Genomic DNA, 15,733 nt, shown 5'->3' on the forward strand with positions numbered 1-15,733 from the left:
GGTTTTTTTTCTGCTGCCCCAACAGGCACCGTCCACTGCCCCACCCGTGAAAGAACAAAACGGCCCGAGACCCCTGCGAAGAAGTGCTTACGAAAAGTGCAGATGGGGCACTTTTTCTCGCCCCCACCAACCCCCAAAGCCTGCAGCGCCGGCAGGCTGCAAGCAAGTCACGGGCAGAGAAAGAAAAAGCCACTTGGCGGTTTTAATTTTAGCTGCTCTGTGCCTCACAGGCAGGATTAGTTGGCTTGACCTTTAGTGCTGATGCCTCCCTAGGCCCAGGGCCTTGGTCAGGTGGCGGCTTCCAGGCAGAAGTCGCAACCAGAGCTCATCAGGGGTGTGTGTGTGTGTGTGTGTGCGCGCGCGTGTGTGTGTTGGGGGGGGGGTGTCCAAGCCCCAGGGAAACACTTTCAAGAGAACAGGGACCAGGGGAATGAGGGGTGATGGAAGCGAGGAGGGGGGTGCGAAGAACCCGAGTCTCAGCTAGTAAACCAGGGAGAGATGGCGGGACCACCCACACACTCAAGCTCCCACCGGCAAAGCCACACAGGGGGACACAGGTGGGAGGCTCCTTAATTAGTGTCCCAGCAGTCCCCCAGAAGAGACCGGGGCGGCTGGGGCCAGGTGCTGAATGGAGGTAAAAAAAGCAACTCTGGTGCTGGTGCTGGTGGAGGGAATCTAAGAAGAGAAAATGAAGAAACAGACCCAGAAAACCACACTGCTCTTTTATTCAATGGAACACCCCCCTTTAACGCAGTGTTGAATCATACACCGAAAAAAAAGCCCAGAGAAATTTCTGCAGATAAACCAGTGAAGAGAACGCGCATTATACATTATTGTCAACATAATCACTCCATGAAGAGGGAAGGGGAGGAAAAAGGAAGTAGAACGAAAAACGAGGGGCTCAAACCCTTAGAGACACTGCAAAACATTCAGACGTTTGGGATTAAAATAAAATTTAAAAGGAAACCTTCCAGGAAGGAGAGGAACAAATGGAATCTGAGGCAGCTTAGATGCTCAGGGAGCATGGAAAGGACTCTCCAGGGTGGCAGACGAGCCCAAGGTGGCTTGGGTGGCCCCACCTAACGCTGGCAGGGGTGCCGGGATAGGTGTCGACCCAGAACCTGGAAATGAACCCACTTCTCTACAAAGGTGGCAAAGACAAAAATCTCACACTACAGAAAGAACAAAAAAAAAAGTCTCTGGGGTGGTCATGGCAACCTTGAAAATTTTAGAACCAAAGAACCCCCCCCTCCCGCCCCACCCCCGCAACTAGCCTGACATCAATGGCTAAAGCTTGCGCCTAAAACCATTTGCTCCCTCCTCTCCTTAGGAAGAGAAGAACAAGGAACGGAGAAAAAGGAAAGGAATCTAATTGCAGCAGAAGATCGGGGAAGAGCATCTCCTTGGACGGAGTCTGAAGAAAGGAAGAGATCAGGAAATAACAAAGGAAAAAGAAAAAAATTAATAAAAATTTCACGATATGGAGCCAGCGTGTTCCGATTCCGTCCACAAAAATAACTCAGGCTGCTTTGCCGAACCATCCTGTCCACCAGGGGCGCTGCTGAGGCTGTCTGCCTGGAAGGGTCACCAATGGGCGCGGAAAGTCCTCACTCTCATGGCTCGGGCCATCGCCGCCGCGGGGAGGGATCCTGGCGGCCCGGTTTGGGGAGAGGCAAAGGGAGTTGGGTGAGGAGAGAAAGAAGACAAAGAAGACACTCGATGCTACGGGGCGCCAGGAGAGCCCAAGCTGGCGCCCCTACTACCACCTGCCCGTTCCCAAGCGAGTCCTCAGTCGCTTGGCCCAGCCCGGTGCGTGCACACACACACATGCGTGCACACCAATCACATGCGTGCATCCCAATGTCTGGCTCCATATGGTGAGGTTCGGCGTGTGTTTAAACGAGACCAATTCTCTCTCTATATAATATATATTTTCTTAAAAAAACCGAGTCTAGTTCTGTGGTGGAGGCGGTGGGGGAGCTGGAGGCATCCCGAAGGGCGGCATGCCCGCCACCCCCATGCCCATCATGGTGACAAAGTTAGAAGGGTCCATGGGAGGCGGAGGAGGAGGGGGCGGGGCATACATCATGCCGGCGGAACCAGGCGGCGGAGGCGGCGGAGGGGGAGGGGCCCCGGGCGGCAGAGGCGGCTGGACCCCGGGGGGCAGGGGCACCATAGTGGGGTTGCCTTGCATCTGAGGGGCTCCTGGAGAAGCTGCGGCAGCCGCCTGCTGCTGTTGCCATGGCGGGATGGACCCTGTGCCAGCGCTCGTGGTGGTAGTCGTCGTATCTGGGGTGGTAAAGAAGCCCAAGGTCACACGCGCGGGGGCACACCGCGGCTCTCTGCGGCTGCTGCCTTGGGATGGGGGGGCGAGGGGCGCCTGCTCCTTGCTTGGCATGCGGTACGGTGGTGGGGGGCGGGCGGGCGGGGCGGTCCTGGTGATGGGGAGTGGAGGGGTGGGCAGGACTACCCTGGGGTCAGCCTCGAGGTCTCTGGGCTTAACAGAGTAAGCCCTTTGTCACCAATGCCCGTGGAAGGGCTGAGGGAAAGGTACCAGACACAAGAACCGGCTCTGACGTCCCTCCGCCCATCCGCCGCCACCACCGAACGGCACATTCAACCTCAAGGCCACAGCTACTCTCCCCACAGCCCGGTCCCATCCCTGCAGTCTCTCAGGCCCCAATCACATCCCTCTCCACAGCATGCAAGCACCCTCCCCACCATGGCCCTCCGCACAGGCTCGGGCCAGCCAGCGGCTGGCAGCTCACGCAGCCCACCGAGAGCCTGGATTTCCGGCACCCTACCTACGATGGCAGGTTCCCTCCAGGTCCCCCAAGACCTCTCCCCAGACACAACCACGCCAAACATCAGCTCTCTTCCCCAAGATCCCCAGGAGGGCCAGGAGGCCCTTTCTGTTTACACCCCCAGCAGAGACCAGAGTCTCCTCCCAGGGTGTCCGCCTGCCCGCGTGAGCTGCGAGGTTCTCTTGTCCCTCTCAGCCCCACCTCCCCATCCCACCCACCCCCACAAGCCCAAAATATTCCACTCACTTTGCTGCCATGGCAAGGGGGTACTGGAAGCCATACTGCTGCTGGGCGGAGGGGGTGGCGGAGGCTGCTGCTGCTGCTGCTGCCATGGGGGAAGAGGGCCAGAGGGAGGGGGCGGGGGCTGCCCACTGGGAGGCGGCGGCGGCGGCGGCATCATGCCCATAGGCGGCGGTGGCATCATACCTGCAGGCAGGCGGAGGCAGGGGTGAGGCCTCAGGGGAGGAGAGACCGGAGACCCCACTCGCGCCCAGGGCACACCCCAAAGGGAGCAGGGGACAGGCTGCGTTACCTTTTCCTTGATGCAGGCGATAGACCCCAGAGCCCACAGGCGTACTTCCCAGGTACTGATCTTGATGGAAGGAAAGAGCAGGGACTTAGCAGGACATTGGAACCAGCCAGAGAAGACGCCCCCACCGACAGCTCGGTCGGTCACACGGCCTGCAACCGCTACCGTTCTAAGAACAGTTCTAGGACTGTTGCCTTGAAGAGGGAGGCCTCTGTCTACCCCACGCAGAAAACACTTCCTGAACCAGAACAAAGTCCTGCTCCTTCTGGAGCCCGAGCCTTGGCAGGAGACCTGGTGCGACACCCAGCCACTCCGAGGGCTGCTTCCGGTTCGCAGCAACCTGATGTAACCCTTGCTTATCCCAAAGCCCCAAGGTTTCTGGTCTGACACTTACTTACCCATTGGAGGAGGGCCATGATGCCCAGGTGGGTGGGGGCCCTGGTTCATCGGTGGTGGTGGCGGCTGCATCCAAGGGGGTGGGGGTCCGTTAGGGTTGTGCTGCATGGGATGTCCGCCGTGCCCACCTGTCAGGCTGGGTAACGGGTGTGGGAAGCTGTGGGGGCCACCTCCGGGCCCACCAGGACCACCTCCGTGCATGCCGTGGTAGGGCCGACTCTCTGAAGGGCCCGAATTCATCCAGGGTGGGCGGCTCTGGGTGGTGGACATGAGAGACTACGTGAGAGCATTTCCCGCCAACGTCCCTGCCTGCTCCCCCTGGTGGCAACACTGTTCTTTCGGCTCTGTCAAGAGGTCCAGAACCCGAAGACGGGATCTTCCCAAAGCGAGAGATCCCCAAACATCCTGACATCCGGAAGAACAATGTTGCCAGCCACGTCCGCCAACCTGCTCTACCCAGAGCACCTGGCCACAGCGCCCCCGTCTCTGAGGAAGAGAACGGGGGACCGGGCCACAAAAACCAGCCCCTGAAACTCACCGGGGGAGGTGGGTTGTTGGCGGGAGCAGCAGGCCGAGGCGCACTGGCCAGGGGCGTGGTGGCAGGCCCAGAGGTGGAGCCCACGGACGCTGGCACAGGGGCTTCGCCCAGTTCAGCCATGAGGGACAAATACTCTTTATCCATCCGTGCTTTATCCTGAGCTGACTGGGGGTCACCAGGCCTGAAGGTGGGATAGGGAATGGAGAGAGAGAAGAGAAAAAAATACGCCTTCGTTATTAAAAAAAAGTTTTACGTTCTGAGAAATTGACACAGTTTTGAGGAATCCAACGATCCTTCCTCAAAATAGTCTCATCCAATTTTCAGTTCTGTGCCCAGCTCTGCATCTGAGATTACCACGCGGATCTCTGCCACAACAGAGAAGACGGAGATCATACGACCACGCCAGCCACGGGAGCCAGGAAAGCACAGGCTCTTCCAAAAAACAAACTTGCATCAGATCCTACGTTCCCAGTTTGAGGAAAGGAAAATATATGCAAGACGAGAGCACCTGCCAGGTTTTCCAAAGTAAAAAAAGGAGAAAACTGTTGCCATCAAGGGCTGGTTCAAAACGGGTCAAGAATCCAGACTGCTTAGCAGCAAAAGGTAGTTAACACTGAGGCACAGTATATCCAAAATGGAAATTTCCAGTGTTCCTGAACTCAAGACGAGCCACAAAATACAGGTGTTCTGCACAAGCTGCTCCTCATCATCCTGGGCTTTAACATCACACCGTCACAGACCACATTCACAGAAAGGGGGCATCTCTCTGGTCCAAAAGTTAATAGGAACCAACCAACAACGTGCTAAAAAAAAAAAAAAGCAAAACAGTTTCGTACCCCACAGGCTACAAAGAAGCTCCAACTCCAGCCGCTCACCTTTGGAATTTACAATCGGAAGCAATATGGCCAGCCCCTCCACACTTGGTACACACTGTGGTATTGGTAATGCTGCGGGTCTCTGAGCTCTGCCAAGGTCTTAAGATCCTGTCAAGGAAGAAAAAACACACACACACAAAAAGACAAAGTCATCTCAAGAGCCACGGTCAAGCTCCCTACTCCCACAGGTTCTTTAGGTCCGAGTGCACTCTCCCTCCCTTCAAAACTGATGCCACACACCTGTTATCATCTTCTCGAAGGGTCCCATTCAAACGGGCCAACTCCCGAAGCTGCATCTTCCGTAGATCATTCTGGTCCTCAGGGGTCTCAATACCCTGCTTCAGGATGTTTCTTATCTAGCGGAGATGGAACAGTCAGTCATGTAAGCACCGGGGCCACTGTATGACTTCTAGCAATAGGCTTCCTTTCTGGCTGCCTCACCTGTTCCACAGCTTTCTTCACATTCTCCATGGTGTTGGCGGTAACCAGGGCATGAAGTGGTTCATCTTCTCCAGGCAACATCTGGCCATCTTTGCGCCCAACCTTCCCTTCTTTGACAGACCCTTTTCCCCGAATCATAATCTTGGCGTTACATTCCTTCTCTATGTTCTTCAAGGTGTTCCCTCTATCAGAGGCAGAAAGAAGGGAGTTTTTGTATTCGCCAGGCAAGGTCACACGCCAGAAGACACAGAGCGGGCTGATCACACTGGCAGAAAGTGTGACAGCACGGAGTTGGATTTTCCCACCAAAAGCTCCACGACCCCCAAGTGAAGGCCAGCCATAGCAAACGATCCCCAAGATCAGACTTCTCTGCAGTAAGAGGCCGAAGTTAGAGATTTTCTCACAGAAAGGCGTGAACTCCCACCCAAAACAGGAAGGCAAGCTCTCAATTGTACCCAATGCGGCCTAAGATCGATCCATCTCACGGGGTCTCAGGAACGACGCACTGTCCCATAGGACAGCACTTACTCACCTGGGCCCAATCAGCAGCCCCACGAAGTTGATTTCTGGATACTCATCTTGTGGAATCATTACTTTATCGCTCACCCGTGTCGCTGGAGGTCTAAGAAAGAAAAGACTCATGGACTCTGCGTGTTTCTAAGACAGGACACCGACATTCCACAGCTCTTCTAAACCTGAGCTTGGTACCATGTGTTAATCACACGTGATTTGGGGCAAGAGAGGAGACGTGGGTACCAAAACGGTTCTACCACCAGCTCACACGTGGCCCACACGTGTCCTTGTCCCGGACCGGCCGGCCCCTCTGCTTACTTGTAATCTGCAGGCGGCTTGAAATCAGGGTTGAGGGCAACCATCTCCGTGATGAGGTTGTGCCGCTCCTCTTCAAGCTTTTTGCGGGTGCGGAACTCGCGGGTGTTAAGCCGCTTCCCCTCGCTATTGTAGATGGGCTCAGGGGAAGGGGACCTGTGGGAAACAGAGCCCCGTTATGGCTCTGCCTTCACTTTTCTCATCCCACACGGGCTAAAATTAGTCTTCCCCAGCCCCTCTGCCTCTCAGACCCTAACACAACACTCTTCGGAGGAACCGACCATAACGTGTGCTATTCAAGATCGTGTGGAGTGGGGAGATGAAAGCTGGCTTAGCATAGGGGGACTGGGGTGTGTGTGAGAGAGGAAAAAAAAACGGTCTGGCTTCTAATTGTTGAGAAGAAAAAAGTCTGTCCTTCTGGGGGGAAATCTTTGGACTGTAAATGGCAAGGACAGTATCATCTTCTGGAGTCTTCTTGCCAAGTATGGATTTTTCTTTCGTTTTTAAAAAAGCTGTACAATATTACAACTCTACGAACCACGGAAACCCCAAGTTTAGGTAAAATGTGGACTCTTGCAGAGCTCGCGCCCTAGCAGGAAGAGTGTCTGCACCCCTACCGCAGAGTAAGTACGAGCTCTTTAACCCAATGCGACTGGGACTCAAGGCTGCTGCAGCTACTTGGCCCCACAATGGAGAGAGATGGTTCAAGGCTTCGTCTCTGCTTTTCCTTCAATGGCCTGGCTGGCTGTGTCCAAGGCCCAGGAGCCAACCTGTTTTCTGGCTGTTCGAGGTTGGGGAGTCTGGGTAGAGAAAAACGTTAAAGTGCTAAAGCAGCTTCTGCTAGAGGCTGCAAGTGCAGATTTGGTCAAGTACTTGTCTAGGGTCTGGACCTGCAAACGGCAAGGGGAAAACCTAGGATTCTCCACCAGAGTTTACAAGTCCAGAAAGCAGATTTTCTCTCTCTCATTTTTTTAAGGAGTAAAATGCTGTTGCTACAAGTAAAAAAAATAGTAACGATAAAATGGTCAGTTTACCACAGCTGGATTTTGCGGTAATAAAAAAAAGAGAAGTTACGCTCCTAGAATTCTGAGTTGAGATTACAAAAAGGACCATAGCTTGATATTCTGAATGAAAATTTAGTAGCAGCTGCAAGAAGGGAAGAGATCATGTGGATCAGGTTATTAAAAAAACATCCTGAAAGTAGTCAAGACTCCTATACCCTTGGTTTAGTTGAGAGAACCTTGCCTAGTTGGAGAGCAAGGACTGAACTCGGCTGCTCCCACTGTCTTCAGCCTAAAGGGAACCATGTCATACCACATTACACACACGATGGAATAAAAGGTCAGGTTTGTTCATGGCTAATGACGACTAAATGACACCTCCGTTTCTAGCATTTATATAAACTGTTGACACAATCCAATGATAGTGAACAAAAGCAAACATACCCCAGCTCATTAGACTATCAGCTTACACATTTATGTCTATAAGAGATCTTAAAAACATTTTTAACTGTGCAACTTAAGCAACATCAAAATAGCAGAAAGTGGCTTGATATTGAGAATACACCTTCTTAAGAAATAACCTTATTAAGGTAAGAAACTCATGCAATTCCCTCCAACCTGGGCTCAAAAGCAAAACCAGTCAGGCATTAGGCCCTCTTTCAAACTGAATACAAGAGAGAAGAAAACTCTGCTCTGGTTTTATTTCTAACATGCTTGACATTTCTAATTCTCACCCCACAGCTGTCTAGAATGTAAGCATTTCTAGCTAATCAACAAAACAAGTTTTACCGGTACCAAATCGGTCATTTGAAAGCCTCCCCACAGTTTAACCTCTTCCCAAATTGTGGATGTGAAAGGCAATAGCTAATATTCTAGAGGTTAGATTGGCCCAACTTCTTCACTTCGAATAGGCATCACATAGATGAACTAAACTCTAATCCCAGTTCTCCAGGAAGCAAAGGTTTGTTAAAAATTCAACCTTTTGAGGAATTGCCTGGTAACCTGTTAGACATATTACTAAAGGGAAAAAGGCCAAAAAAAAAGAGAAAAAAAAAAAAAAGCACTCAGCAGTTGTGGTCTACAACCTACAATGCAAATCTTGGGGGTGGGGGGGTAACAACACCAAAAAATATAAAACACAACCTTCCAACCAAAACCTACAGATAAAAAATAACAAATTCAATCACGTAAAATGAGAGAACACATGGAGAAATTAATTTGTTCCCTGGCAAATGGCAGCAGAAAGATGCATTGAGTGAGTGGCTTCTAAAACCATTACATCATCTTCCTGATTTAACAAGCCATTAATTGGGTAATAAAAGCCGAAAACACTAACTTTTAAAGGGAAGTGCTTTCAACTATGCTGCCTGCACTAAGAGAAACTTCACGGAGAGGGAGGCATACTGCCCTTCGATTAGACTTTAGCGGTTTGAAGTTCAACCAGTCAGTAAAATTCCTGGTTAAAAAGTTCATTTCCCTCAGACTTTTGACTTTTCAAAGGTGAGAGAAATGATAAACAGAGATGACATGACCACAGCTGTTTGAAAACCACACTCTTATAAAAAATAAAGGTGATTTAGGGTTGGTTGCTAGCCTTCCCCAGATAGGTGAGAAATGTTCTGGCCCCTCCCAATACCCCCAGGCAATGGCCAAGGCTGAAAATTCACTGGCAGTGAAGGAAGCTGGTTAGAAATCTCATCTATTTTAAAACCATCTCAAAACCATGAGGAGGACTGCAGCAATGAGCTAACCAGGTAAGAGTTTCTGGTCTGCTCAAACTCAGTGATGCTCAAAAATATTCTTAATCCCTGCATCGTGTACCTGTGAGAAAAACTCTATACCCTCGGCTTTCCACCACAGCGGTTACTGTAAAGGCTGGTGAACGGGCCACCTCACTGTCCCTACTACGGGTGGGTAAATCAGGTGAAAATCTACATGCTTACCAATTGGAAACCAGTTGTCCATTTTCCCGTTAACTTTTTACTCTGCTAGTAATTAAGTTTCATTCCAATTTTCTAACTGATGACTAACCATACGGATTGCTAATTAAACCCTAGGCCCAAGAGTCAGAGTATTAGCAGTCGTCTTACTATGATTTCTTTGAACTGACACAATATGTTGCCACCAGTAAAACGTATTGAGAAAAAGGTAAAAGCGTTACTGTCAGCTGGTTAAAACTGTTTCCCAACCTGTCCTCAGGGTTAGGGGGGATGCCCAGGTCTCCTGTGCGCAGTTTACGAGTCAGGTCTTCTATCTGCAGTTGCACTGGAAGAAACCAGGTTAGGAAAGAAAAAAAAAGGATGGAAAAAAGACAATGTTACCAAAAAACATCTCAAATCTCAACAACAAGCATGAAGAACTCGGAGACTTTGAAAGGGACGACTGATCAGTGAACACTCTGAGGCAAAAACCCCCAACCGCCTATCGGCAGGAGTCCATTTACGTCTATAGGTATTTTTCACTTCAAAATGGTTATCACTTAAGGAAGCAAACAGTTTGTTGGAAGAGGGGTTAGCGGTATAGACTGTTCACTAAGGCTAACGTCAAAGCAATTACTCGGTGTTTCACTTCTCCCTCCCCCCTCAAGGCTCGCTATACGAATGGCACCCAAAACAAAGCATGTATGTTATCACCAATACCCTGTTCCCAACCAAATTACTTTGAGGGCAAGACTCTTGAGAGTTTACTTTTTGTCATTAAGTATTAAGCAAAGCCCAAAATGAAATCCAATTAACATGGGACAAGGAAAAATAGCAGTTGAGCAAAGATCATTTTCATTGATACCAGATTCAAAATTCCTTAAACAAGTAAGACGTTTAATAACCAATCCAATACCTCATAAACAGTTCGTTATACATACTCTTTCCGTACAACCCGATCCGTACTAATAAGGATCTCCCAATACCTGTTGCTTTTGTTCAAATCTTCATATACCTTAATAAACCAGTAAACCGTGAGATGTTAACAAGTCTGTCTTCAGACTCGCTCCTCATGAGGAGTGTAAAAGGCAGGGGGGAGAAAATAGAAGTGTGGGTCAAGGAGAATGTGTGTGGCCCTCAGACCTTGACAAATAAGGCTGTACGTGAAAAAGAGAGGAGGGTTTCACAAAAGTTCAATGACTCCAGGGAAATGTTACCCGGCTGATTTCTCAAGATAATGGAACTGCAGAGCAAGATCACTTTCTTCAGCGTGCTGAAGAGTCACCTGTGTCTTACCTTTGTAGCATCTGAGAGTTGTGAGCAGGCATCTCTAGTAAGGGCAAGTCTTAACCGGGTTGGGTTAAAGTTGAGTTGGCTCCAAAAACAGGATTAATACAGGTCTAACCCAAGACATCCTTCTAATTTTAAATACATCCCCCAAGGCTATACCGTATATCCACTCCAACCCCAGAGAAGTGAAAATCCACACTCATATCAAGAGATGATACTTGGGGGCATCGTACAAGGCAGCGTGTACTATGAGAGACAGAAGATGAACGAGATCTGTGGATCCCTAAGCTCTTCTATGCCAGGAAAGTGCTGACTTGACGGTCAAGTATTAAGTTCAAGAACTCAAGTGAAAGTCCCCTTCATGGGAGCAGGCAGTCCTCCTAACTACGGTAGGGATGTGGGGTCTGACCTGAGGAAATAACTGGAAATTAAACCCAAAGTTTGGGATCTTCCTTGGAGCTGAGATCTATACTGGCCTCGGCTTTGACTCTATCCACTTGGATTATGGCTGTAAACAGCCCTTCGGGCTCAGTGCGTTAACTCCCTACACAGGAAGAGAACTGGAGAACTGCAGAGAAGTTTGCTTTTCCCCATTTTCTAAGACTGCTTGTGTTTTGGGAACATTATCCCACTAGGAACATTTCGCAAGGTTGTAAAGACCCGGAACGATCCAGTGTGAGATGAAGGGGTGGGTGGCAGTAGATTGGAACAGTGGGGAAAGAAGAAATATTAGTACGTGAAAACAAGATAAACAATTCCAACACCTCAAAACTCTCGGCAGTTAAAAAAACGAGATTCAGATCCTCAAGAATAACACATGCCAGCCTTGAAGCTTTTACTTATGAAGGCTCCAGACTCATAGGCCTAGGCAGCCTTTGCCCTAATTTACTCCAAAGGGGATGTTTATCTGGTTAGTAAGAAATATTTCCAAGTGAACTTTTCAGAGACAGCTGCAGATACATGAATAAAAGTGAAACTTGCATTAAAAACCTTGTATTTGAAAAAAGGTAATTTTAAGATTAACTTCATTTACATTGTGGACAGTCATTGTTAATTCTTGAAATTTCCCATCAGTTAAGATCTTTTATCCTATCACCTCATTCCATATCCAAGTAGTATCCCTTTCCCAGCAGAGTTCTTTGATAGTAAATAGTAAAAGAGCCCTCGTTTTAAGACAGCTCTCCAAAGACCAAACCAGAAAAGATGCTGAAGGAAAGGTTAGACTCAACAAAATGGTAAAAAGGGGTGCACTGTGAACACTTTCAGAGCCAGTCTTTGATTAAATTAAGGTTTTTTCTTTTCAGAAAGTACCTATAAAAAAGTAAAAGACCACATTTGAAGGGGAGGAGGAATATGAAATTATGGTGAAAACCCATGCTGTGAAAAAGGTACTTCATTTATAATACCTGCAGTGTTCTCCACTGGGGCCGTGTCCAGAGAGGCAGAAGACACTCACCTCACAACTGGCAACGAGCAGCAGCTGAAAAGGGCAGGTGGGGTGCTGGACTGGGGGCTACCCTCACTCCTAAAGTGGGTCCCTCTACCTTCCTGGCACTCATGGAGAACACTGCTGTTACAGACAGACCAAAACAAGGAGCTGCAAACCCAGGACTTAACACAGCAAAAACTGATGGATTATGTCAAAGTCGAGAATGAACACCTGATACCTCATCTTAAAAAAACAAGACTTTAAGGTCTCAAACTTACAACACGCAAAATGTCGCTCAGAATAAACTGTAACAATCTGAAAACGCATTTGGGTGCAGAACGTGTATTTACCTATATAAGCTCTTTCTTGTTCCCGAGTAAGTCCAGGGGGGATAACCGTAGGCATTCCTGGAATCACCGTCTTCTGTTCCATCGTATCTTGGTTCCATCGGCTCCTCTTCCGCTTCTTACTTGGGAAGTCTACAGGCAGACAAGGTCCATCAAATGCAAATATAAACCAGCGAACTATAAACAAGCAGATCAGGACACTGCACACAACCTCCGCAGACCGGGAGCCTGAGAACTTGACCTAAGACATTTTATAAATGGCAAAAAATAAAAACAAACCCGGGAAATCAGAGACACATAGCCACTACAAGGGTATCTGGACCTGGATCCGAAAAGGTAACATTTCACGTTTATAGTATGTCCAGGGAAACTGTGAGGTACGTAAACAATCTAATAAATCTCTACGTCTAAAGTTTCAGACCTACATCAACCGTGGATGTCGCAGAAGCCAAAGTATACTGAATAATCAGGCTCGTACAAAAATATTGAAGAAACCGCTGTTTCTTCCCACGTCCCCCTCCCCACCAGTCACCTTTCCAAATTGGCCAGAACTCAGCGAAACCAATGATTTACTAAGTGAAAAAGCCCAACTTTTCAACAAGATTAGTTTTTTCTTCATCAGTTTAGCCAAGATAAGCAACCTTCCTGGCCAATTAGACACTCAGTATCGGACGTATCAAAAATTTAACAAAGAGCAAGCTATAAGACAGCCACCAAGTCCTCCTCCTCCGATACAAGTGCGGGAACTCCCTACACTTTTAATACACACAGGTCAGTTCTACTTCCCAGGGGGTGCAGGCCCAGGGGCAAAGCCCCAACACTAAGGGGAAGCGTTATCAGACTTGTCTACAGTAAATGAACCGAGACTAGGAAAAACTTCTCTCCCTCCAAAAGGAGCATAGGCCTCAACCGCACCCTGAGGAGTTCCAAACTTTCTATCACTGTAACGAAAACCTTGCCTCGCTGTAGAAAAAGCCGCCTCCTTGCTACTTTTCTGCTTTTTGGGGACCGGTCTACAACCAAGAAGGAGGCGCTCCACGTCATCAGTTGACCCTTTCACGCTTTCCTGACATGCACACCCACCACCCCGTCCACCAAATCAACTCACTCCACGCCCTTCTCCTACACCAGGGGCTAGAACACAACACAGACCACCCCCCCACCCCGCCCCGCCAGATTTTAGTCGGGCCGCGGAGCCCGGCCACCACACTGCGCCTGCGCACAGCAGCCCTTCGCCCTCCCCGCTCCCTCCAGCGCGCGTGCGCACTCGGGGCCCAAGAACCGGGCCGCGCGCCCCGTGGCGCCTCCGCCCGGGGCCTCCCCGTGCGCGCGCGCGCCCCTGCCGCGTGCAGCCGCCGTCGCCGCCGCCGCGCGCCCCTCAGGCGGCCGGGCCCGTCCGCGCGACGCCTCTCGCGCTCTCTCGGCCCGACTCACCTCCTCCGCCGCCGGCCGGGCCCGGCTGCTGGTCCTGACGCGGCGGCTGGGGTGGCGGCAGCTGCGGCGGCGACACGCGCTGGTAGAGCGGCGGCGGAGGGGGAGGCTGCGGCGGCGGGTACGAGGAGCCTGGGGAGGGCGGCGGCGGCGGCGGCTGCTGGGGAGGCGGGGGCGGCGGCGGTGGCGGCGGCGGCAGCGCCGCGAAGGGGAAGGCCGCGGTCAGGGCCCCCACCGAGCCCACGGGCGGGGGCGGCGGCGCCCCGGGCACCAGCAGCCCCGCCCCAGGCCCGGGAGCAGGCGGTGGCCCCGGCTCGAAGCCCCCTTTGGGCCCGGAAAGGGGGGGGAGGCCGGGGGGGCCCAGCTTACCCAGCGGCGTGGCGTTCGCTCCGGTCGCCATGGTGCCCCCGGGGACCGGCACCGGTGGCTCCTTTTAGGTGGCGGCGGCGGCGGCGGCTTCTTCCCGAACCTTCCGGGGGGAGGGGACCCGACTGCGCTGCCGCGGAGCGCGCGGAACCCGTCCTCTCACGCGGCGGGCGGCGGCGGCGCGAGACGCACAAAGAGGGAGGAGAGAGGGCGCCGCGGGGGCGGGCCGGGGGCGACGGGTCCGAGGCCTGGATTGGGCCGAGCCGAGGCAAGGGGGTCGGAATCGGCGGCCTCCGATTGGCGGAGCCTTAGCCCTTCTCGATGCACGCTGGGATTGGCCGGACCGTTAGGCCCGGCGAAGAAATGGCGGACGAGCCTGGCGAGCTAGGAGGTGTCGCAGCGCGCACTTCATTTGTTACTGCGCGAACTGAGCTCAGAGTCCAGAAAGGAGGGGATAGGGTGGGGCAAGCTCTGTGACGTAAGAGCCAAGGGCTTTCTCATTGGTTGAAACTGATTGAGTCAATCATCCTTGGTTGCGTCGTAGTCTCATGGGATTGGCTGTCGCTTGTTCGATTCTTTTTCTACTCCCCTCCCCCGGGGAGCAGTTTCGCTGGGATTAAGCGAGAGGTCGCGGCGGTAAAGCCGCGGCTGAACGAGATTTACGGTGGGGGAGGAGTGGAGAAGGAGCGCGCATGCGCAGGTGGGACAAAGCTTCCTCTCCGCCCTTCGCTTCATAGTCGACCCTGGGGTCCGGCGCGGAAGCCCTAAGTGACGTCAATTCTCGATTCCCATGGTAACCCGGAACTGGGGGACGGGGGGAGGGGCCGGCGCGCGCCCGTAAACAGGATCCGTTGACTAGCCGCAGGTAAAAAGGGACTTCCTGTTTTCTTAAAAGAAGAAAGAAAATAAGCTATAAAATAGCCTTTTTGAAAGGTTAAAAGCAATATCTGAGCCGACAGAAGAACACATAATCTGAGGCGACAACAATATAAAGTCAATTCCAAAATTAATTTACATACACATTGCGTTTCCATTCGAATCTCAATTGGGTTGGGGTGATTACATCATCTTATAATCATAGAATTATGAAAATAGTGGGGAAACTTGTCAACGAGGTCGAGAAGGAACTTGCATTTCAGACGGTACAAACAATATAAAAGACACCATCATGAAACGATGTAATATTGTAGGAAAGACCGATGAGGGCAGCAGGAAGAGACTGGGAATAGATTCCCCCATATGTAGGTAGATTCCGTAAAGAAAAATTTAGCCAATAAATGGTATAGAGTGCTAAATTAGACAATAAAACAGGCACGGAACACGATGTAGGACACTATCAGAGTCATGTAGAGATAGAGACTTTTAGGAAGACAAGAAACTCGGACTAACAAAAGATGACCACCAAAGAAATGAAAACTGTATGATAAAAGCAGACAGTAATACATCAGGAAAATATGTTTCCCACACATGATAAAGAGCTTATATGGAAAGAAGTCTTCAAAGTTAATGGGGGGGGGGGCACCTGGGTGGCTCAATTGG

General features: G+C 51.0%; 1 protein-coding gene across 10 annotated transcripts; it reads right to left on the reverse strand.

Moving 5' to 3' along the window:
• Positions 1-703: 703 nt before the first annotated feature.
• SF1 (splicing factor 1) lies at positions 704-14,622 on the reverse strand. 10 transcript variants are annotated; one of them, XM_036064304.1, is made up of 14 exons: positions 13,832-14,622; positions 12,401-12,529; positions 9,602-9,677; positions 6,415-6,567; positions 6,116-6,205; positions 5,584-5,767; positions 5,383-5,498; positions 5,143-5,250; positions 4,268-4,448; positions 3,732-4,005; positions 3,337-3,396; positions 3,051-3,230; positions 2,085-2,289; positions 704-1,649 (listed from the first exon to the last, which is right to left on the reverse strand). In XM_036064304.1, exons 1-14 carry the CDS (start codon positions 14,226-14,228, stop codon positions 1,520-1,522), a joined length of 2,283 nt encoding a protein of 760 aa, XP_035920197.1. In that variant the 5' UTR covers positions 14,229-14,622; the 3' UTR covers positions 704-1,519. The 10 variants fall into 10 exon arrangements, with proteins under 10 accessions (XP_035920197.1, XP_030187572.1, XP_030187571.1 ...); XM_030331712.1 differs by having other exon boundaries at positions 3,732-3,984; positions 14,198-14,620; XM_030331711.1 differs by having other exon boundaries at positions 14,198-14,619.
• Between the last annotated feature and the right edge of the window lie 1,111 nt (positions 14,623-15,733).

This window comes from Lynx canadensis, chromosome D1, assembly GCF_007474595.2.
Source record: "Lynx canadensis isolate LIC74 chromosome D1, mLynCan4.pri.v2, whole genome shotgun sequence".
Lineage (NCBI taxonomy): Eukaryota > Metazoa > Chordata > Mammalia > Carnivora > Felidae > Lynx > Lynx canadensis.

Coding starts and splice junctions, on each gene's coding strand:
- SF1 (XM_036064303.1), bottom strand. CDS start 14,228: ATGGCGACCGGAGCGAACGCCACGCCGCTGGGTAAGCTGGGCCCCCCC. Junction 5,768..6,115: donor GGGCTGCTGATTGGGCCCAG/GTGAGTAAGTGC, acceptor TGCCTCTGATAG/AGGGAACACCTTGAAGAACA. Junction 5,251..5,382: donor CTTCGAGAAGATGATAACAG/GTGTGTGGCATC, acceptor CTTCCTTGACAG/GATCTTAAGACCTTGGCAGA.